The 24,810-nt window shown below is 42.4% G+C and overlaps 2 protein-coding genes across 2 annotated transcripts in view; one reads left to right on the top strand and one right to left on the bottom strand.

Moving 5' to 3' along the window:
• Positions 1-8,874, bottom strand: part of iqca1 (IQ motif containing with AAA domain 1) — a 52,686-nt gene extending 43,812 nt beyond the window's left edge. The window contains exons 1-5 of the mRNA XM_064310824.1: positions 8,473-8,874; positions 5,476-5,803; positions 4,217-4,336; positions 3,787-3,978; positions 931-1,002 (exon numbers count right to left, since the gene is read on the bottom strand). Coding sequence (XP_064166894.1) covers positions 931-1,002; positions 3,787-3,978; positions 4,217-4,336; positions 5,476-5,803; positions 8,473-8,483 — 723 coding nt within the window. The 5' untranslated portion in view covers positions 8,484-8,874. The remainder of the gene's footprint in view (positions 1-930; positions 1,003-3,786; positions 3,979-4,216; positions 4,337-5,475; positions 5,804-8,472) is intronic.
• Positions 8,875-16,121: 7,247 nt separating this feature from the next.
• On the top strand, positions 16,122-23,779 carry LOC135240660 (atypical chemokine receptor 3-like). Its single transcript, XM_064310456.1, has 2 exons — positions 16,122-16,375; positions 20,653-23,779. Exon 2 carries the CDS (start codon positions 20,695-20,697, stop codon positions 21,796-21,798), a length of 1,104 nt encoding a protein of 367 aa, XP_064166526.1. The 5' UTR covers positions 16,122-16,375; positions 20,653-20,694; the 3' UTR covers positions 21,799-23,779.
• The last annotated feature ends 1,031 nt before the right edge of the window (positions 23,780-24,810 follow it).

The following is a 24,810-nucleotide window of genomic DNA, read 5'->3' as shown; positions in this document are numbered from 1 at the left end:
AACAGATATATACAGACTCTGCTACTCTTCTAAATCTGTGTGTAGTAGAGTTTGTTCATGTTACTGTGCACATTTCTGCGAGTGTGTGCATTATTATGCATGTGTTACCAGTGTTTTTGCACCTCCTCTGTTTGGTCTTTGAACAGACTGGTAAATCTCTGGCCTTGACAAGCTTATTTTTTTAAAGGCTATAATTCTATTTTTAACTTATGTTATCAGATAACTTCATTTCCCAGGAGCAATTACACTACTCATATGATAATAGGATTACAAATGCCTGCACTAAAGGAGACCATGCTTTTTTATGCTTTTCCCATGAAAACCATAAATTACTGCAACTCCCTTGTTTCTGACACAAAGACCTGCAATGGTACTGAAACAAAAACGGGCAAAAAATCAAGTTTGGCAATCAATAACTTATAAAACACGTGACCTTTCCTCATTCAGTAACTGCTTTCATAGTGGTTATAAAAGGCTGAAACATTTCCTGTGGAGCATGTGTGTGCATTTGAGCTTGTACTTGCACTGTTTTCTGTCATTCATGATGAATGTAAAGTATCGTTTGTGGTGACTATGATGCACACCACAGAGAGCTGGTACAAGTCGCAGTGTCTGTGTTTATGCTTTTTTGAGTGCTGCATAAACACGCTCATTTGTCATTCAATTTTTTCTCCTTTATCTTTTTATCACTGATTCATCTTTCAAACACCTTTCCCTCCTCCACTTCTGGTCATTTTATGATGCTATTTGTGAATTGCACACGGTATGATTGAACTGCAGTTGTGCAATGCTGTCGGCAGTTCTCTGTTCTGTTCAGTGACAACAGATGAAAAGGATCACGCATCAGAATTTATCCTTTATCGATATAAATATTTTACACTCCTCCCTGTTGAATGTATGAATGAATAAGATGCATTTCAGAATACCCACCATCCCCAGAAACACCATCTCCTCCAGTCGCTCCTTTTTCATCCTCTTCCTCGTACTGTACCCGAGCCACACCTGGAACACACAGACAGAATACAACCGTAGGGTCCATGATGCAAGACTGTATATCACGGAGCATCATGCCTTACACCAGGGGCTATTCCGGTCCTGGAGGGCCGGAGCATGTGCGGGCTTTTGTTACCTACCAATTAGCCTGGCTAAATGAGCTGACTGGCTGCATACACCAACACTGGCTCACTCGTAGATTAGATCGCAGTAAAAGGCTTCAAATGGGAACAAAAGAACAGCCTTCCGCTTGCATTCATGAGCTTATCAATGCAGTGAAAACGTCAGATGATGTAACTGTTAGGGCTGTAAGTAATTAGGCCAGAAGTTTGCATGAAACCCAGAAATAGACGGGGCCCTTGTTGCCGTCCTCTGCCTTATACTAAAAATGGCATGATTGTCAAAATGCACCAACATGCCACTGTATTCATGTAACAGTATTTTTAAAGTATTTTTTTGTCTTGCATTATTCATTTGGAATTTGAGGACAATTTTTCTAACAGGAAATTTGCAGAGTTGAGCACGTCATCATACCAGTTCCACTGTTTATCACCAAAAACCCACTTCATTTAATACACGAGTGTCAAAACTCCTGAAGGGTTTTCCTGCTTAATTGGTGTGATTAGTTAAACAATTACCCTGATTTATTCGCCCAAATGCACAGTGTTAACACTTGGAAGTCAAGACTCCATATGTAGGTCTTTATGCGCCATTATTTTTTCTAAGAAAGTATTGTACTGAGTCAATACGTGGGTTAATTATACACAACAAGTAGAGGTTGCAGCACAGACCAACATGCAAGAATTCGATATGACGCCCCTGCTTTAAGCAAGTGTCTGCAAGAGACCCATAATCCAAACGGTCTGAATGAGAGACTGACTTCAATGGACCCGTCACCATTCCTTGCAGAGCAAAGATGCCTCCTGATAAAAAGACGGCCATGATCACCCTTGAAATAAGGGTTCTTATTTGCACTGAAATCAACTTTTAATTAACATGGTACTCCGAGGACTGGAAATCTTAATATTACTTCTAAATATAATTCTCACAGGGTTCTCACTATGATGTATCCTCAGTTATGACTGGGATTAGAATTCCCTTCAAACATCAGATATCCTTCCTCATATTGCTCATGATTAATGCAGATACCTACTGCAATAGGATAAGGGCCAACAAAGGCTAAGCCCTCCGGGGCCATATATCAGACATGGGGTAAGTCACAAGATCAGGGGTATAAACAGTGGAGGGATTAAACTGGCTCATCACCTTATTTCATACTGCCTGATATTGCTCCTGTCCCTAATCATAGAACTACCATCGATATCACATACATACATCATCTTAAAATGAGGCAGAAGGCAGAGATTTAACCACCATTTTCCTTTAACATAAAGCTGTTTTTTTTATTGTTTTTTAACTTTTTCTAAATCGTTTCCTGTAGCATTCCTTGTGATATCATGACTTAAATAACTATAAATAAAGGTTTCCAAGGCTAAGAAAATGCTTCACACTCTCCATACCATCTGTAATCCGTATGCGCGTGCACACACACACCTTTCAAATGGACCCATAACTCCTCAGATATAGTGATAACCAGCTCAAGTGAGTTCTTAAGATACTCATTTATCTTTCCATCTTGTTATTGATGGTAAAATGCCTTTGCAAAAACACAGGTGCTGAGGGACAAAGTCTCTTTAATCTCAGAGGTACCTGGAGCCACAACGATATCGATTTTTATAGGTCCCGGCAGGCTACACAAAAGAAGTACATTCCTATGAAAAAATGCATTCATTTTTTCTCCTAGTTTTGACATCATAGAGCCTCAGAAAGCTTATGGCTCCCAGTCACGTTATATCTTCTGTGACAGTACTTTTCTTCAGCTGCTGCGCACAATCTCCTTTGTAGACATCACAATGCGTGGGACAAGATTTCAAGATTACAGAGCTCAAGAAAATGAACACCTTAAAAAACTAAACCTGCCTACCCCCTTTTTGGGAAGAGAATCAATGTAAAAATGTTCCCTGAGTTCATGATACCCTTTGGCACTTTGAATACCGGTAGTTCTATCTAGCAGATGTTTTCAAAGATGAGTCAGATCACATGACTCTTCATAAGCCTTCCCTCAGCTGTACTTGCGTCACATAACGTCCCCTTTTCCTGGGAAGTGCAGAAATTCCCTCTGTAACTTACAGGAACTAACAGGAACACACGCTCTGACTGTCACGTTCCACAAGGACTAGCAATACGTCAGACAGCAAGTGCTAGAGGAGAGGGGCCAGGCAACAAACAGAGCCAAAACACAAACTCAATCATGTTCTTAGTTGGTAGAGACTAATATGCATATACTGCAAATGGGACAGCTTGTTGAAAATGCATTCAATGTGTGTGTAGTCTAATTGCCAGTGAATGGTGTAGATCATAGTTGACTGTTTCATTACAATGCTATCGTAATGACAGGCCAATATATAAAAGTACAGAAAGCAGTCTGAAGGATGTCAAAGCCATGGATGGAATGGATGGTCCCTAGCTGTTATCTCATTGCTCATCAGCAGACATTGACTGGGGGTCTGTAGCAGGAGGACACAACTGGCTCTGTCCTGCTGTTAGCAGGGTGGGTTTACATTGGCTAATGCTCCTCAGGTTACCACTGTTTTAGGTCCTCCACTTGGTGTGCCAGGCAGCATTAGACTACCAATGAAACCTCCAAACATTGAGCATGTTTCTATAGTAAGTGATGCCTCAAAACATGGCTACTGTTTTATACTGGTGAGCCTTTCCCATGTGAGCTGGTACCTTCTGGATGAGGGTGGCTGCCGCGTTCGGGTCCAAGGTGTCGCCGTTGCAGTTCCGGCCCTGACGGTACCTCTCTTCCTCCCTGCGGATCTCCTTCATAAAGCTGGCCCTGAGACGGCCCTGTCGAGCGCGCTCAGACACCTGCACCAGACGCACCGCCTCGTCTATGGGCAGGGCACGCGCTCGGACTTCCTGATACAGAGAGACGGATGGAAAACTTTTTTATGCTTTATAAAAGAGTCCAATCGATTAGCTGCACCAGCCTGTGCTGCAGGAACATGCAGTCGTTATCAACTTCATAAGATTGAATGGCATTCTGCATTGTGCTATGTGCAAAAATAAACTTTATTTATCCTCTTTATTTTTGCAGTGTACTGTTGTCACTCCTATTTGAGATGGCAGTATAGGATTTCAGACGGCTTTCCCTCACCGGCGCTGGATCCAGGTGTTCCCCACGGGCGAGAATTTGGGCCAGTAACTTTTCCCGTTCCCGCAGCACACGCAGTTTCTCGCTCACAAAGTAGCGTGGAATGGGGACCTCCAGATCCCCCTATAAGGAAAACCAGCATTGAGGATTGATAGAGAAACAAAGGCACATCAGTATGTGATATTTCTCCATTAACAGTAAAAACACTTAATGTAAATGTAAACAAGGCTAATGCTTTAATTAGCCATAAATATATGTGATTTGGTCCTTTTTATATCAGGATGAATAAGGTTCATCCTCATATACAAAATCTCATCCTTGTTAATTAAATATCTTGCACAAAATTACTAAATCACAGAAAAAAAAGAAAAAAACAGTAAGAAAGGCAGATTTAACAAAAATGAAAAACAACACAACAATGTATGTCTATAGATATTTTATCTTTGGAAAGTTATTATGATCCTTCCTTATCCCAAATTTAGGTGCAACTCAGTGGAACTGGTCTTCTAAAACTGGTGAGTCAAAATTTAAAAGTCTGTCAGGAACAGTCTGAATTGGCTACAAAGCAGACTCAATGAAGTATTGCAATTCCTTGGCAGCATTTTTAGGCTTATTTCCAAATGGAGCTCAGTGACGAATACATATGGAAACAATTCAACTTTTCAAAATTAGCATCATTGGGAATTGTTTGTGTTGTTGCACCACCCTATCAAGGCCTACGTTCGACTCTAGTTCAATGTGAATGCAAATTGAACTTGTGCAGTGGTGTTAAATGTAGAATGCAGCGTCGTATAATGGTTAGGGACCTAGGCTTGTAAATCAGAGGTTGCGAGTTTGAGTCCCAAGCAGGGCACTGGCATTCTAACCTTGAGTAAGGTACTTCACCTAAATTACTTACAATAGTACAAATGCATTGCATGTTAAAAATAAGGAGTGTTATGGGTGGCTTAGATCAGCTAATGATATTCTTTTCAGAGTAAATTGGATTCAGTGAGAACAACATTGTTTTACAGAACATCTGCTTGTGGCCGCTGTAGTCTCAGACTCAGCATGTCAAATCTTGAGTCCATTGGCTCATTTCTTGTGACATGCGTAATCCCTATGACATTTCGCAACATTTGAAAGTTTTTTTTCCCCTAAACTTTTATCTCTCTTCTTGTCTGCTTATGCACTTTTGAACTGAACTGGGCTTTAATTGCTCTGGATAAGAACATCACCTAATTGGGCAAAACCCAAATGCGAACGAGAGGCGGAGCACTCACGGGGGTCAGTTTGAGGTCCTGCAGAATGTCGTCGTAGTAGTGGAATTCTGAGAACTCCAGCTCCACCATCTCGTTCTTCAGCTCGAGGAGGCGGCCCGTCACGCCGTCCAGCACGTGCCGCACGACGCGCCGCTTCTGCGGGTGCACCATCTGGTCGTAAACCGCCTCCAGGCTCCGCAGGATCTGCAGGTACTTCACGTAGAACGTGGCCAGGGTCTGGAAGACCAGGAGGCGGTCCTTCTGCGGCCGGGGAGGGACCGCTGGAAGCTCCTCCTCCAGCATGTCCTGCAGGGCCCCCTGGGCCTCTGTCCACATCCTCCCATAGGTACTGATGAACAGGAAGAGGAAGAGGAGGAGGAGGAGGAGGAGGAGGAGGTGAAACAGGCATGCCACAATGTCAGGGATCTCAAACTCAAGTCATAGAGGGTTTGCAGTGTCTGCAGGTTTTTGTGGTTTCCTTTTTATCAACAGCCAATTTAGGCCTTGGAAACAAACTCAGCAGATTCTTTAAGGCCAATTAAGGACTTCAAATCAAGCACTAAAGAGCTGAAACACGCCTGAAGCCAGCAGACATTATGCAGTCCTCAGAGCTAGAGTCTGAGATCCCTGCAATAGGTAAATGTCACTGATCTCTTCAAAATGAGCAGTGTGCGCTGACAGATGGGGTGCAAAACCACTCTCCGTGGCCAGAGGAATGTAATTATGTTTTATGTTTGTAATTTTATTCCTGAAATAATTCTCCTTGCTGTGTATATGTCAGAAAGATTTTTTTTAGATTTTTAACAAACTCTTAACACTTTTGTGACCACTTAGAAAGCTTTTCCCTGTCTCTATGCACACAAAGACCAAGTCTGGAAATTGCTGAATTGTGGAAATTGACAACCATGTTATACAAATAAATATACCCACAGCAGTATCTTAAAATCAATATAAAATCTGCCTATTACCCTATTACTGGAAGAATAATTGTTTGAGAATTTGTCAATCATAACCAAATGAGTCTGAAACTGCACATCTAGCCAGGGGTATGGTGGATGTCATTTGGATAGGTTTCTTTGGGCATTATGTCCTCCAGCAATGACCCAGAATGCCCACAGGCAACTAGCTGTCATCTGAGAGAGAGCGGCCTTTCTTCCAGTTGGCACAAACTCTCCTGTAATACTGTGTGACAAGCACTATGGCTTGCAGGCTAGTACATCAGACCAGTAATAATAATAATAATAATGATAATAATAAGAAGAACTATGCATGGAAAGCTAAGGCTCATCCCACCCAGTACTGGCATTTATATATGCGCCTGCCATTGGGAGATTTTGGTCTTTATAGTGTCTGGGCTCTGTGCTTGAAAACCAGAATGAGGGGCCACAGGGAGGGCGCTTAGTGCTTCTTTTCATATTCCTATGAGGCCCCCGTTCTGTTGGCTAGCCCCAGGGTGTTTACCCTGCCCACCGTGACCCTTGTTAGGAGGGCAACACAAAATGAAAAGAGGGGACAACAGGAGTGGGTGTTGAAGGGCTGTGGGAGGGGGCTGGAGTGGAGGGCGGAGGCATAAGAGGGAATCTGCGAAAAGGAGATTTACACAAAAATAGAGAGAGCCCTCCTCCTCCCTGTCGTTGACCGCGTGTGGCAACAAAAGCCCTGGTTAAAGAATTCCAGACAGGGCTTTCACAAACCTGAACACCGAGTGACACATCAGGAAGGCCCTAGACAGAGACTAACAGGTTGACAGCCGATGATTGTGGGCTCCTCACAGAGGTGAGGGCGTAGGTACGGGGGCGTATGGAAATGGAAGCATTTTTGTCTTTTGTTCTTGCCATCATGACAATGCTGACACATCTGCTTGCCCTGCCTTTTTTTTTGGGGGTCCACTAAAAAGGGCCAGGTTCACATTGATGGCTCTGTTGCCATGGGAACAGAAACACAATGTGCACTTCCTCTCCTTGGGAGCTCGTTCACACCCTTCTCTATGCAGAGCGAGGATCCCTCCACATGAACCCCCACCTCCCCAGTTTCATAAATCTACCGGGAGGACAGTGAGAGAAAGAGCACTCCCCATTGTGTCATAATCATGGCCTCTGTGGGTGAAGCTGAGAATTTTACAGTATGGAGGACAATGCAGAAAAGCCTTTCCAATTCCCACGCAGCATGAAGCAAAATACAACCACAAAGCTCACAAAACACTCCATGGCATCTCTAAATGGAAAGTTCTATACATTTCAATTAAAATGCCAATAACATATTTCAGACAAGGTTATTAGTAATCAAAGTGATTCCCCTCAGTCAATCAATACTGTTTTCTAAATGAGAAGCATTGAAAGTTTGAGAAATTGATCACAAGGGGATTATTCTGAGATATTTTCCTCAGAACTCTTAACATTTGACACATGATCTTGACCAATGCATCTGCGCAAAGATTATATAAAGAGGAAATAACAGTATTGTTTTTTCTGTTGTGTAAAAACAGGTGTGCAGGTCACTTCACTGGATATTTTACCTTAATTAATTTTTAAATTATGGAAATGCTAGTGGGAGACTAATTATCAAAGAGAAATATAACCATGGATGACACAAAAGCCCCAGAGCAAACCCTTTAATCTCAAGACATGGCTTGCTTAATAATGTTGATCATTTCTATGCCAAAGGGCATCATTAGTATTGTAGATGTTATCAACATATTCATGCTTGTGCCTCAGAGCAAGCTTCATTTGAATTTAACAAAAATAAATAAAAATAAAACTACAGCCTTTTATGTGGAATAATATACATGTTTTGCGTGCGCACGGATGGAACTGGACTTTTTTTACATCACTATCCCAGACTACAATGCTAGAGCTATTAGAGTGTAAGTGTGTAAAGGCATAGTGTGATTGATGCGATTATGACGTTCTGTGCTAGTACAAAACGGACATGAGTAAAATCAACGGGGTTAAATTGGGAACCTATTCCATGCAACAAAACGCAGTTATCCAATACGCAGCTATACGGAGTCGGCTTTACCTGTGTGACATAGTTCCCAGCTGTTCACAGTTGGTCCCCAGAAATCTCTTCTGTCTTCAGATCATGGCACTTTGGGTAAATACCCAAACAACTCCACAGTTCCGCAGTTCAACTATACACCACTGATTGACGAAGGAAAATGAAAGAATAAAAAATCAGAAACAGAAAATGCTAATAGGTATACACGTATAACAATTTTATTTTTTAAATGTGGAATTAGATAGAGTCTAATTACACGTAGAAGCGAATACACTGAATTTACAATGCTTAAGTTTATGCACGTATCCTTAACCAAACAGGTTTGCAGGTTCAAGTGAACAAAATTAAACCAATCGTTCGCAATCAGCGTTAAGTTAAATTTACTTAAAGGATAGCCCAAAAATATTCTGTTGCAAATTGTATCAGTGTCAGCAAAAGTTTTCGCAAATTACTTGCCGCAGAAACCTCAGCGTGTTTGCAATCTTGCTTTACAACACATCGTCTAGCAACGAGACGCTACGCCTGCGCAGTGCTGTTCACAGAACTCTACTCTCCGTGTTTCAGGGTGAAACTATGGATTCAGAAAATTGTGGAAAGTGCGCTTCTGTACTCCTTAGTCGTGTTTTTATTCATGTTCAATTCATAATCATATAACTGCATATTATTTGACATAGCAACTTTGTTCTACCTCTTTCATTTGACGGTTGAACTAAGCAACGCTTTTATGGCAATGCAGTTTGCTACATTAATAATCTAGGCAGTATGATTGATTTCCATTGTGCGTATATTGAACAAAAAGCCCAAGAGGCTGGTATTCAGTTTTTGTTTGCTGTGGGATTCCCTTATCATCCTGCGAAAAATAATGTATTTTTCTCTCCAGCCCATTGCTGCATTTCTTCATTGCTGCAGAAATTCATATGGTAAAGAAAAAATAAAATGAAAAACAACAACATACAATCAGTTTTACATTATATATATATAAAATTTAATTTTATGTATAAAACTTATTTTTAATCATTGTGAACACACACACACACACCTCAACATTAAAGCATGTTACCTTTTACTTTTCATTTCTCAAAAATAATGACACATCTGAAACGAACAACTCTACTTGACTTGAATTGCTCAACTGATTAATATCCTTTCAGCAGATTAGCACATCCTATACATTTTTAGAATTGTACAACAACAGGATAATGCCACTTGCCACAGTGGCAGTGGTATGAGCCCTGATTGTAGCAGAGGGGGATTGAGGTCACTAGCTGGCTGTCACGGTCCCTTAGACTTAAATTCCATGGGGACCCAAATCGCTGGCCAAAGAACTCGAGCAGGAGCCTGGAAACCAGCTGTGCGTTCTGCACAGACATTGATACCTCCTGGAACTCCTCCAGACCTCCTAAAATTGCACAAGAATTAGGTACGAAGCTGCCACTGAAGTTTAAACAGGGAATCACAAGATATAAAACTATGAAAGCGAGTCCTTGGACAGTGTATACATGATCGTCTACATTATGGGATCATAATCAGCCTTTGTATGATCAAGCAGTTGCCATAAAATAGTCATAGTAACACATTTCTAGTTCAGAGCACAATTATTTTCTGTTTACTGTGACAAATGCATTTACACTAATTGCCCTAAAGATGGTTGGTGTCACTGAATTCTCGAACGTGCTGCGTCTAACCAACTTTCCTCTTTTCTTTCTAAGCATAACCTCCAAGACCCTCAGCAGTCTGGTTTCAGACCCGGTCACTCGACGGAGACTGCCCTGCTCTCCGTCACTGAGTCTCTCCACGCAGCACACGCAGCATCCCGTTCATCTGTCCTACTTCTTCTTGACCTCTCAGCTGCCTTCGACACCGTTGACCATCCTACACTTCTGTCTTCCCTGACAGAATTGGGAATTTGCGGACCAGCCCTCAACTGGATTGCGTCCTATCTCTCCGGCTGCTCCTTCCAGGTTGCCTGGGCCGGTGCAGTATCAGCTCCTCGTCCCCTCACAACTGGGGTCCCTCAGGGCTCCGTCCTTGGTCCCCTCCTCTTTTCTCTGTATACTAGGTCCCTTGGCCCTGTTATTGCCGCCCATGGCATGTCATATCATCTCTATGCAGATGATATTCAACTTTTCTACTCTTTCTCTCCCACAGACACTCAGGTCTCCGATCGCATGTCCGCCTGCCTGAGTGACATCCAGAGCTGGATGACCAAACACCAGCTCAAGCTCAACACAAGCAAAACGGAACTTCTCCATATTCCTTCTCTTACCTCTCCCACTTCTCATCTGCCCATTTCTTTAGGAGACACTCCCCTACACCCTTCGCAGAGTGCCCGAAATCTTGGAGTTGTGCTGGACAACAGGCTGTCACTCTCTGAGAATATCGCGGCAACCACCCGGTCGTGCAGGTTCATCCTGTACAATATCCGCAGAATAAGACCACTCCTCACCAATTATTCCACACAGCTCCTGGTCCAGGCCATGATACTGTCACGTCTGGACTACTGCAACTCCCTCCTGGCTGGCCTCCCAGCATCAGCCACCAGACCCCTTCAGCTCATCCAGAATGCAGCAGCACGTCTGGTTTACAACCTCCCTTGTGACTCCCACGTCACTCCCCTCCTCATCTCCCTCCACTGGCTACCAGTGCAAGCTCGCATCCGGTTTAAGACACTGGTGCTTGCTTTCCAAGCAGTCAAGGGGTCAGCTCCTGGTTATCTGCAGAAGATGATCAGACCCTACAAGCCGGCCAGATCGCTCCGATCGGCTACTACAGGGCGGCTGATTCCTCCCCCAACACGAGCAGCAACAAGGTCTCGACTCTTTGCAGTTCTGGCCCCACGATGGTGGAACGATCTTCCAGTGGAGGTCAGAACAGCAGAGTGTCTGAGCACCTTCAAACGGAAACTCAAGACGCACCTCTTCTCTGTGTACCTCTCTCCTCTTCCCTAAACCCCCTCCCATAACTATAAAAAAAAAAAAAAAAAAAAAAAAAATTTTTTGGTTCAGACTATCTTGTTTCTCCTTAATGTATGCATCATAGTAAAGGCTTTTTATCTGCATGTTGTTCAATGGACTTAAGTGGACTTGATCCTGAGTTTGGTTACACTGTTGTAAGTCGCTCTGGATAAGAGCGTCAGCTAAATGCCTATAATGTAATGTAATGTAATGAATTGTTTTATTTGGTGATTTTACACTATGTGGTATATCAAAAGTGTTCTAATATGAACCCATGGCACATTTCCTTCATGATTTTCAATAAATTCAACATCCAGCTAATATTTGCTTTTATTCGAGTTTCCTACCACAGCCCAAAGACATGCAGGTTAAGTTAACTGGAGTCTAAATTCCAATTAGAGTCGAAAATGCCTAGGTATGAGTGTGTGAGTCAAAGGTGTGTGTGTGCCCTGTGATGGAGGGGCGAACTGTCTAGGGTGTATTCCTACGTCTTGCTCAATGCAAATACTCCTGGATGGATGGATATTTGCAATCTGATACTAAATTACAAGCTAAATTACAAGTATACACTGTTTCCCTCTGAGGATATGTGAGTTAATACCTCATGTATAATGCGTGGTATCCAAGTCATGGTCTTATATTAGCTATGAATACTTCAATTAAATTAATTAATTAATTACTTTGATTTTATTCTTTCCGAATTCATTCTGTTTTATGTTCACAGCTCTCCTTCGACAACATTATGAAACCACAATAATGCATTAAATCGAATTTATTTCTTTGTTAATGATCTGATTTTCATTTTCTAATTTACCAGAGTGCAGCTGGCAGAAATGTCTAATAGGCATAGATAAACAATAAAGTAATCCATGTCATAACCAGGAGCTCTACGTATACATTTGCCTGAAGTGAGTGTGTACATACGTATGCTAATTCATCGATTGTACATATTTCAGTGACCCAAAGCTATGTCATTAAAAGTAAGTTTTTCCTGTACAGCATGACAGTACTGTCAGTTCCCAATAGTGAGACAAAAACAGGAGTGTTTCCAACACTATTTAAATTATTGCAATCATATGCTTACAATAAGGATTTGTCTGGTTGCAAGAGCTCATTGCACATTATACTTCAGTTTTGCAATGAAAATTGGCTGATATAGCTGTATTAATTTATTTTATTTGCTTAATAATTTTAACATACTTGAGATCTCAGAGGTTGATATATCTTCACTTCTCATAATATGAGTATTCATCAGCAACATGCTAATATTGTTAACAGCCCTCCTGAAACAAATACCCATCCTAAAATATGTACTTTCCATATGCCTGCAGGGATATAGGCAAATTTCTGGGAAATGCGACAGTATCCTCATTGGTTTCCAGCTGACCCCATCATCATTTGGAACTAACATTGAGCATTACCTTAATTGCATGCCCTTTTGTGAGTGAGGTTTCATCAGTACTCAAAAATCCCAAAGAGCTGCTTTTGTGAATGGTACTTCAAAGCACTACAAATTTCAAATCCCATAAGCTTATTTTAAGGGTTTAAAAAAATGGATTGTATGTACATTGAAACAACCATGTAATCAAACAGAATGGGTCTTGCTTGCTTGATAAACAGCTTTTTATTAGCTTGATAAGCTGGTTTGTTAATGTATAGTTTGTTGAAGTGGTACCATGTGCAGCTTTTATTAGGGGACCACCCTGTGTGCTGTTAACATATAGATCCCTAGAACCAAACACCATCCTTCAAATATTTATATCTGGGTCCATAATGGAACATTGTATTCTACAAATAACACCGGGCATAGGAAATGTCTCATTGATTTTTGTAAATGTAGAGACATTATGGAAACTGCTAATGCCCTATTTTCTTTTTCTCAGCAGGCTACGATTTAGCATGTCCAAATGGCCTAAATCGGAAAAAAATATCAATGCTCACTCCATTAATTCCTTCAAAGCCAGATAAACAATTGTCCTCTGTTTAGTGCAAAGGAGCTTGCTGTGGTTAAATCGGAATTAAAGGGCAACCCTTCATTAAAATCTACTTTAGAACTTACTCCATCCTGCCAACACATTCCCCCTGAGATTAATGAAACTATTAATTAAAAAAATGACAGGGGGCATTGGCAATGATGATTTATTTAATTTCCCTGCTTTCCTCTCTGAATGCTGTCTAAAGGTCATGCCTGGGAGTCGCCAAACGTGTTGAACAGGAGTCCATATTAACAGGCCTTCATTTCTATTTTGTTCTGTCCCATTTCTAACCAGCACCAGATGAACAATGCTGGACATCGCCAACTTTGCAATTGATTTGTCAAGCCGAAATGAAAATATGTCAGATGGTGCATGTGAAGAATTCACATCCACTCTTTCACCTCACAAAAGGAATCCCTGGTCTGGTCTGTCGATGAGCCTTCAGCTCTTCAAAGCATCTGCTGCTTCTGCTGCTGCTGGGGAGGTTAGCTTCACTTAAGAGCCATGTTCCAGTGTAGTGACAACTGTTCTCTAAAATGAGATAACATGCAGAGAAGTTGAGTGATAAATAACAGTGGCCGATTCACCTGTGAATTTAATGAGCAGTAGGTGTTTCTCCACTTGCACAGGAATCATGAATTGCATGGGAGGCCAGGGTTGCCCCTCCCAGCAGTCTGAAATAACTATCTCTGTTAAGCCTACAGTTGTCACCAGACGTGTTGTGCTGGGCAGCCCAGACACATGGCCGATAAGTGAGGATACTCAGGAGCTCATGAAGTTTCACAGTCCCCCAGGTTCTGTGGGAACTGCTACATCGGAAAGTACCCTTATCAGGTGGTGGCACAGGAAGTTGGAGAGCTTCCCTTCCTGTGGCCAGGGTGATCCACAGTGGAGTCCAGATGTGGAGGAGATGGGGGGCGTTGCATATGGAGGAGGTTTAGTGTAGGGTAGGGGGAAGGGGGGCATTGTCCACCCAGCTGCTACTCCCCGTGCCATGGCCAGGCGCCAGTTCATACTTATCCTTCCTTTCCTTTCATGAGACAGCCAGACACAAGAAAACAAGAAACTGGCAAAGGTTTTACGCAATGACACGGCTGCTTCTCTGAGATCTTTTGAAACCACACAGTCACAGTCAAAGATTATTGATCTGGGAAGACAATGGGGACGTACACACGTGCTGTATTTTATTTATTTTTCTCTCTCTCTCTCTCTCTCTCTCTCTCTCTCCTTTGAAGACCTAAATAGTTTTTGTTTTCCACCTTTTGTTGGGCTTCATGAGGTTTGACATTTTCAATATGGAAACTAGTTTTTCAAATTAGAATGTTAGTATGCCGCAGAACAATCTGGAAACATTGAAAAAAATAATTTTGCCCAGTTATCAATCCTTTATCTGTATGAGGTGCATAGTGACTTATTAGTGTCAAAGTCAAAGAAAATATGACCCCTCATCTAGTGGTTCAGAGATTTTAATTGAATTATGCCCTTGGTTTGATTTCAGCTTCACACATTTCATTACAAATACTGGACCTTACAGTTTTTTTGTAACATATTAAACTCATTTGACAATGTACATTAACAGGTGCTTTGGCAATGTGCTCCAAAACAAATAACATTTTTCTTGTAGTCCATTCCCTCCAAGCTAGCTCCCCCAGGGCTGTTTCACAATGGCCAGGCACAATGGAAATGGATGCCGTTAAATATAGACTCCAGCTGAGGCGAAGAGGAACAGGTGAGCTCTCTTGTTCACACTATTCTAACGTGAGTTAAAATACAACCTCCTGGATGCCTTTGAGTTCATTCCAAGAGGATATGCATCAGTAATAACACAGGACACTAGAGATGTAGGACAACAGCAAAACAAGAGATCTCACTAGGAACAAGTTCCCTTCACCTGGTCTCTCAACAAACATTATTATTATTATTATTATTATTATTATGTTATTTTATTTTGTAAATGTATTTATAATTATTTCTTTCTTTCTTTTAGGAAAATCATCTGTGACACTCTCCGACTCATTAATTTCCTGCATACAGGCTCAGCTGTCAGTATGTAGTTAACAAATAGCAACACTCATTAAGAGAGGCACTGGATAAAGCAAGTCTGAGCACTATACTAAAGGGCTATTCCAATTCATTCGGATATATATTATGTCTGACCCCTGCTGGTTCTTTGTGAAATATGCGAGTGGCTAGGACTAGATATGAAATAACTAGAACTAGCTGACCTGTATCTGCAATATCAACCTGAAATACAATGTGTACATGTTGTGAAAAGGAAATGGCACGCATTATTTTCCTAGAAAGTATCGTATCAATACAAATATGCTCCTATTAAAAGAGAAACTCCTTGAGAAATACAAAACCTAAATCATTTTTTGACCATTAACTATGTAATCATTACAGTGCAACCGTCTCTGACAATAACTTATTTAATAAAGATTCATATAAATTGTTTTAAGTATTTGCGGGCACTTATAAGTCTTATCATAAAACATTGCAAGTAAAGTGAGCGCTGCAACACCAAACTGACCGACCTAAAATGATATTCATTCGCATTTGTATGTACAGTCTTTATAAATGCGAAAGACAACACGCGCTGAATTCAAAACAAAATAGTGACGGTGACGTACAAACTTTTTGTTATCAGATACTGCAAATGTTTGTTTGCTGCTATTTTGGAAGGAGTGGAAATCCGACGCTTCTCACGTTCGTCAGTCCTATTGTTTTTTGGCAGAAACTTCAATGAATCAGTTTTCCGCATTACCTCGGGAGGCGTTGCAGCTTCCCGTATATTAACAAGTGCATGCGAGCGTACTGGGTAGTTTCGCTGTAACCCAGCTGGGACAGTCCTTATCCGTATTGCGTGTAGACTAGTCCACAGACCTTAGAGAGATAAACTCTGAAGACCTCGAATCACACCCCCGATTCGTCGTATCCTGCAGGTAGTGCACATCATCGAAGGGGTCACCACCGGAGGATATATTACACACACAAGTAAGGTTTGGCCGTTATATTTTTAGAACTCGTCCGAAGTGTCATATGTTTTGCCTTCCGCGGCTGTTAAGCCCTTTAAAACAATATTTTATTGAGCGCTTCTTTCTGCCTTTTGGAAAAGCAAACTGGAAAGTTTGAACGTTACGGATGAATACTGTAAGGTCTGGATAAAAGCGATATTGTTCGGGTGTTGCTCAGCTAATCATTGCTACTACGTGAAACCTTTGGCGCTGGCGCTAGTAGTCGTCATTAGTTTTTTAAGAGCGCCCCGGGCTTTCACAGTTGGTGGCACGGATTAACAGTGAGTTCCAAACTCTTGAAATGTTCCTATTCCGTGAAAGACGCCTGGTTGCACTTCGTTCATACGCATCCAATAGGGCTGATGCAGGACACATTTTTGAAAGTCATTATGAAAAATCGCAGTACTCGATGGGGATCAATCCGAGGTAGACCGGGACCCGTCTGAGCGCACGATTTTATAAGTAATTTTCATCACAAATTGAAACTACATCTACAAAACAGCTGCGTGTGTATTTATACTCAAGTAAAGGTGTTACGGTGGATGTTTTCAAAAGTATGCATGCCACAATGCTGGTATTTGTTCAAACTTTGCAAACAGTTGTGTAATCCTAATATTTGAATTAATATACTTCCCAATATAGTATGCATGTGATTACATGCACATACTGTACGCATGAAGACATTTCCTGTTTACCGGGGAAATGCACACACATTTAAGAGGGTCGGTAATTGTTTTTTAACGCTTAACATAGCTGGAAAATGTGTTCATATTTTCATCCCAACAAAACAAATTGACGAAGGGAATACAGCGATGTTCAGAGCGCATAGACGCTAATAAACGGGTTCAAATTATATTCAGCTATTAGTTTGGAAACAGTTTTTTATTTTTTATTGTATTTTTTTACATCATTCGTTCAATCAAACTGAACTTTGATGTTACTGGTTTTATAGTGGAAATATTGACACAATACTAGGGTAAGAACGATATTTCAGGAGGCGCATAAAGCTTGTGAACCCACCCGTGATCCCTCTCAGTGTAGCGTTTCTTTTGCAACACAAAAGGTGGCTAAATCATCGAAAGTAAATCCATCCACTGAAAGAAAGCTCAGATTTCCATTGTTGCACCTCCGCGGTTTTGGATTAACATTATAAAAAGCTTTATCACACCCTACGTCATCACACCCTGCTCATTCTGTATCCGATGCAAAATTATTTTACTGCAGTATATATATATATATATATATATATATATATATATATATATATATATATAACGAAAAAACAAAAACAACATTTGTAGTTTTATGCGCTCGTTGAGCACGTTGAAAAACTTTAAATGGCGATTTGTATGGTGATGCTACTGGTGCTGCATTATGCGATTAACTGTGACAGAAGTTCACTTCTTTTTTGGAGTGGAACAAAGAATCAAAACAATTATCTCAGCTGCTGCCTTCTTCCATATAATACATAAAGCTGTATTATTAGCATAATAATATTCAAATGTATTTAAACAATCATACCATGTGATGAGCATGCGTGCAAGCATATGTCTACATTTTACACAAACAGATGAAAATTTGCTTGATCAGCTCCGCTTGTAAAGGATGCAGAAGAGCAGGATATCTCAGGTTTTAACGCAGTGCATTTAACATATAATGGCAGAGTGTATGCATTGAAGAGGCGGCTCGTGTGTACTCTGGAGATAGAGACAATGTGTAGCAGCAGGGCTTCCACAGTGCAAGAGCCTGTATGTGTGTGAGGTGGTGGTGGTTTGGGGGGGGGGGGGGGTAATGAGGGGGGCTTCTGCAGCCGCTGGGTCCACACAGGGAGCCCTTTGTGCCCGTGAGCGCCGGCTGCCCGGGGCCGTGGGATCAGGTGAGGGGCCGCTCTGTTTTCGCACTGTAAACAGGCAGTCAGAGTCTCACTGTCCGGCTGTTTTTTTTTTTTTTTTTTTTTAACCAGCCACAGAACCGCAGGTTAAAACCCAGCGTAGTTTTTCCCTCCGTCCCGCCCGTTTCTCAGGGTTTGTGCCTCAGCGTAAGAAATGATTTGTTATTTCCGTTCTGTGTCTGCCGCTGGCGTGGAGTGATGGCCTGGAGTTGTGTTAAGGTGCTGCAGTGTCCTCTCATTTTACCTGCAATCCTGTTTAACTGCCAGCGTTGACTTTTTCAGAGTAGCCCTGAATGTAATGGCTGTGTTCAGGGGAAAGAAAAAAACAACATTATGATCTAAGGATTAACGTGGACAACTAAGGATGTTGTTTTTTTTGGTAGGCATTTGGCAGCTGCCGTTAAAACCTTACTGGGTAATTTCCAGGGAAAATTAATGTTTACTTAAGAAAACAACTGCAATGGCCTGGTAGTCTAGTTTGTATGCTGTTAGGTAAGCATTATATCCGCATAGATATTTTACAGCTTTAGCAGTGCCATTTCTGCATTTAAGAAAAGCAAAACAAGCAGAACCATGTAGCAAAAGTACACATTTTGTTGTTATTTAGAATTTGTTCTTAACTGCGTGATTACTTCAGTTGCCTGAGGTCTGTCTCTTGCGGTTTAAGGTTTTTTTTTGTGGTTTTAGTTCCTTACTGGCATTGGCACAGAGTTTTCAAGATCTTTCATATTCAAACTATTGCACCAAATTCAGCAGAGATCTCTAAATCTCAGAGAGAACATTGGCTGATGAATTTGCTGTGGCCCCCATTACCCTCAACTGCCCCAATCTTGCACTAGGCGAAAAGTGAACAGAGTCTTTCTTGAGCAACCATGAAACAATTTACACACTTTCACTGGTCTCAAGTTGCAGCATTTGTGGTTGCCCTTCTTTATGACCAGTTGCCCTTTGTGGTCAGTTATCTGACTTTGACTGTGGATGGTCTGTATTTAAGGCCTGGTGACCCCTTGTGCAGGCCACCCTTGAGTCCTTAGATCCTGTTTCACATCTCACTCCTGGCTTGGCAGAGCAGCAGTTTGCCTTTACCCCAGGTTTCTCAATCCACGGGTGCAGTGTCGTGTTGTTTAAAGCCCGTCGCCATTGAAGTGTTGGACCTTTCACCTCTTCTGTGTTCAGGGGACACCCTGCTCCATCCCACCCCAACCAGACCATGCACCCCCCCCCCCCCCCATTCATCGTGTCAATCAAGGAGCTTTTATGGGCCTCAGTGGGGTTCTGGCTGATCTCTGGAGAGGGGTGGCGGGGGGTGGGGGATGGCAGCACGCTCTCTCTATCATTTGATGGGGTGCGCCCCACCCCACAGACAAAGCACTAGTCCGGCTGTAGTTTTCACTTTGCTAATGTGATGAGAGTTGAGCCCTGTTGTGCAAAGTTCTCCTTAGGTTTCCTCCTTGGACTTATTTTGCTTATTTTTTCCTTCATTTTTCACCCTGGAAATATGTGCAAGGTATATTTCTTCACGGTCAGGCGAGAAAACTTCCACTTCCAAAATCCAATCCATAATACACATCAAGCACACACGCACACACACACATACACATTTAGGTAGAGGCTTGTCATCTCATGACCTAAAAACCCTTTTATTGGCTCATATTTACACACATACATACACACACACACTGAAACTCAACACATCTACTTCGGGGGGCAGCACTACAAGCGGGGCCGAGTGCTGCTGGCCCGGGGAGGGCAGAGGTCGCCGGGGCGACCCTGACGGAGCAGATCTCAGCGGGATAGCGGCATGGTCTCGGTTAGCGTGTTTGCTTTCTCGGATTAGCCTCATACTCCGAGGACAGCGCGTCTCAAAGGGCCCCGGCGATAAATCCGCACTTTGATCCCCTGGCCGTGGCGCTGCACCCGTCCACAGCTTCCCTGTTATTCGTAGCGCAGTGATGGACTCAGGGAACCATGGGAAATGTCTCTTCATAATGAACAAATGAGGAAACATTCTTTAAAGCGGCGTCGGGTTTCACACTCTGTTGGCCTCCGGACCACAGGCGTTTGAAAATTCTTCTGTTGCCGATCGTTTATTTGAATAGACTTTTTGATGTTTCTTTTTGAAGTGGTTGCATTCTCAACATTTAACCATAATCTCCACATTTACCCAAACCAGGGATCTCAGACTCTAGTCCTGGAGGCCTGCAGTCTCTGCTGATTTTTTGCGGCATTTCCAGTCAGCAGCCAGTTTAAGTGCTGAAGTGCCCCAAAATCAGCATACTGTGGACTTGCAGGACTGAAATTTCAGATCCAATGCAAACACCGTGTCAAGTCTTTACAGGTCACCTGCTAATTGCCTTTTTCTCCAGGTTTTCTGTCTGTTGTGAGGGACACCACCCAGAGAGGCCAGAATGAGTCTGAGCGCCAGCGACCTCTCTGAAATCATCGACATGTGGGATGAACTGAACCTCAACTTCAACAACTCGGAGGATGGCAACGTGTCCCACGTGGAGACGCTGGTGTGCCCGGCCGGGTTCAGCCGCAGCGGCGTCCTCTACGCCATGTCGACCCTCTACATCTTCATCTTCATCATCGGCCTCGTGGCCAACTCGGTGGTGGTGTGGGTGAACGTGCGTGCCGAGCGCAACCGCTACGAGACGCACCTGTACATCCTCAACCTGGCCATCGCCGACCTGTGCGTGGTGGCCACCCTGCCCGTGTGGGTGAGCTCCCTGATCCAGCACGGCCACTGGCCCTTCGGAGAGGCCATGTGCAAGTTCACTCACCTGGTCTACAGTGTCAACCTCTTCAGCAGCATCTTCTTTCTGGCCTGCATGAGCGTGGACCGCTACCTGTCGGTGGCGCTGTTCGGGGACTCGGACAGCCGGCGGAAGAAGGCGGTGCGGCGGGCCGTCTGCGTCCTGGTCTGGCTCCTGGCCCTGGTCGCTTCGCTCCCCGACACCTACTTCCTGCGGGCGGTGAAGTCGGAGCACTCGGACAGCACCTTCTGCCGGCCGGTGTACCCGGCGGACAGCCCACGCGACTGGATGGTGGGCATCCAGCTCAGCTTCATAGTCCTGGGCTTCGCCATCCCCTTCCCCGTCATCGCCTTCTTCTACGCCCTCCTGGCGGGCGCCATCTCCTCCTCCGCCGACCAGGAGCGCCGGATCAGCCGCAAGATCATCCTCACCTACATCGTGGTGTTCCTGGTCTGCTGGCTGCCCTACCATGGGGTGCTCCTGGTGGATGCCCTCTCCCTGCTGGGCATCCTGCCCTTCAGCTGCAGGCTGGAGAGCTTCCTGTACGTGGCGCTGCACTTCACCCAGTGCTTCTCCCTCATCCACTGCTGCGTCAACCCCGTCATCTACAACTTCATCAACAAGAACTACCGCTACGATCTCATGAAGGCCTTCATTTTCAAGTACTCCACCAAGACAGGCCTGGCCAAGCTCATTGATGCCTCCAGGGTGTCTGAGACAGAGTATTCGGCTGTGGAGAACCACCCGCAGCTGTGAGGTTTCCCTCCCGACACAAAACCCATTCCAAATAAGACTTTACCGGAACTGTGCAAGTGCTTGACGAGACCCTGTCCGGTACTCTCCCACACTTTTGGTCCCTCTTAAAGCTTGAGACTATCTGCTGTGCTCTGTCTGTGTTGGGAGGGGGGAGGGGGGAAGCTTAGCATTATGTATATATATATATGTGAGGCACTATAAAGACCAAATTCTAAAAGCTTTTTTTATATATATATATATGTATGTAAAAACCTAAAAAAAAAAAAAAAGCCACAAGCTGCCTCCACAGTCCGCCTGTCTTGCCATGGCTATGTTTTTTTTTCCGCAGTCCCAGCATTCTCGTTAAGTATTGCGAAGATGGTTCGCCTGGGGTCAGTTTGGTCAAAGGCCTCAGAGATCTGTAGAAAGCACTTCCCCGTGCATTGCAGTGTGGAGCGTGGAGCAGAGGGGCGGAGCTTGTCGTCAAGCCGATTGAAAGGCGTGTAGCAGCGGCAGACTGTCGTTGGAATCACGGCAGTGTTTATCTGCTGCCGAGAGGTCAGTCATTACGGCTCCATTATGCTCCAGCTGCGTGCCAGTGCCGTCAGGGCCTGCCTTTTAGCCAGAGAAACGCTGCTTATAAGAGGTAAGGAATGTGGCCTGAGACACTGTGACAGAAACACAAAAACGAGGTTCCAGACCCAGTGGAGCAGTCCCAGAAAGTTCAAAATTTTAAGTGTTCCTTGTATGTATATACTTGTGTTTGTGGGTGTGTGTGTGTGTGTGTGCTTGTTTGTGTGTATGTACGTGTGCGCGTGTGCTTGCATATGTGAGTTTGTAAGTGCGTGTGTTTGTGCTTGTTTGTGTGTGTGTTTTCAGGTATATCACTGAATGACTGTGTGAGAAAACAGACACCAAACACAACAAAAGGAACACTTGCAACACTTTCTTAGTGCTTTGCGTAAAATTAGAAGGAACATGTCTTAAAATAACTTATATTAATAGATCTTCTGTGTTTTGTAAATATTTTGATATATTTATACATTAATTTACATGTATACTGTATTTTTTTTTCTCTCATGTCACTAAGGATTTGTATTGCATGTTTGCCATGTTATATGTGTTGGAATGTAATGTTGATAAGGTAAAAAAAAGTTTTAATTGAATCATAGGAACACCAGTATCATGTTTTCAGAAGTAGAAAAGCAGCTCTGTGTTATCCTGTTGTTATATGCTGTGTGTGTGTGTATTGACTTTTACGAGGCATGGGTTTCTGAATTACAAGTAATATGCTCAAAGACAGACTGTACATTATGTACATTATCCTTCAATGACAAACCATGTATCCTTGGTTTTTGTCCTATGTATAGGGTGCAGAAACCATTTTTTGCCTGAGTCTGTAAATTCATTGGCTGTACTGGTGTTACAGTATACTGAAAAAAGAAGATGCTTCTTTGACTTTTTATATTTTTTTCATATGGTCAAGATTCCTGGTATACTGGTGTGAGTGAAAGTATTGATCTATAGAATAGGCCATGCTGCTATTGCAGAATAGCAACATGAAGAGAAGCACTTAATATTGATTGAACCTTTAAAGTATCACTTCGTTGTTGACGCAGCAGTTGCTGGCTCTATAACGCTGAAGTTCTGTTCAGTATGTATATAGATGGGTCTTGACAGCAAGGTCTCACTTGGCATTCTGTAGTACCAGTCAAGTTCATGATTATTAAACAAAATTTAAGGACATGTGCCTTTGCCATTAACTGCACATTTTTGGTTTATTTTTAATTTATTGCATTATTCATTTAAATGAAATGATAATGTTGCTTAAAGGACAAAACTGTTGCTTCATTGAATGTGTTATTCCAAGTTGAATTCTCTTCATAAATGCAAAACATGACATGACAGCAGCTCATAACTGTGTCAGAATTTTTAAGTGTTACAGTAGCTTGATCTGCATATTTTTACTGTCTTTTGGAAACAATAAAGAAATACAAATAAATCTGTGGATTTGCTTTTCCTCGCTGAAACTTGAGTATGACATTATTTTTACTGTTGTGTATATTTGTTAGAATAAATTACGTTATTTATATTAAGTGATTACAATAGTAAATTATAAGAGAATGTATGTAATTATAAAAAATGTAATCATGAAGCACTAGCTAATGAGAAGGGTTCTATTGTCAATATTTAATTTATATTGCATAGTTTCTAAGCCATCGGTCAAAATAAATTTTAAAAGCATAACACATTCACAAATAATCATGAATAAACATTACACAGAATGTTGTAGTTAGGAAGCTAAAAAAGAAGAAATGCAGTCATACAAGTTGATTAAATTTGCATTTGTGACTGTGTGCATGCGTGAATGCGTGCGCGTGTGTGTGTGCGTGTGTGCGTGCGTGAGAGAGACAGAGAGCACATGCCACCAAGCTTGGGTACAAATAGGCTGGCTGTTTGTCTCTTAACAGGTTGACAATGGAGGTCGGCTAATGGACAACACCTGGTAAACGGGTAATTTTTGCTGTATAATGTTATCTTTGTAGTTTGTGAGTGGTCTCTCGTATTGAAGACAGCGTAATAAGCATTTTAGCAGAGGGACGAGTCCTAGTAATCTTTTCTCACGTTTGTTCTGTTTCTACTCAACTTCAATTCACCTGTTAACTGCAAAGTTTCCAGTAAACCAGCATACTTGCAGTATCAGTTCATTGACACAATCAGCATTTCTTTTGTAGAGGAAATTCTGATTTTAGAAATTTGTTCTGTCAGTTAAACTCAACGTACTACTGTTTTTGTTGAGCATGAGTCATACATTTTCTCCCAGGACTCTCCTGAGTCAAATGGGTACCTGGAAACTACTACCATGTACTGTCAGTACAAATCATGTTTTGTTTTATCAGGGTGGACATCTTGAGAGCGCAACAGTTAGAAACTGGATTTGTGTAAAGCACCATCCATTTTCCTGCTGGCAACAGCACTAATTTAAGGGAAACACATTTAAGTGCAAAACCGGTGTAAAAAGCCTATTAAATC

Source organism: Anguilla rostrata, chromosome 15, assembly GCF_018555375.3.
Source record: "Anguilla rostrata isolate EN2019 chromosome 15, ASM1855537v3, whole genome shotgun sequence".
NCBI lineage: Eukaryota > Metazoa > Chordata > Actinopteri > Anguilliformes > Anguillidae > Anguilla > Anguilla rostrata.
The sequence above is the reverse complement of the archived record's forward strand: the minus strand, read 5'-3'. Positions and strand labels throughout refer to the sequence as shown.

Excerpts from the sequence above, each read along its gene's own strand:
- LOC135240660 (XM_064310456.1), top strand. The coding sequence starts at position 20,695 with ATGAGTCTGAGCGCCAGCGACCTCTCTGAAATCATCGACATGTGGGAT.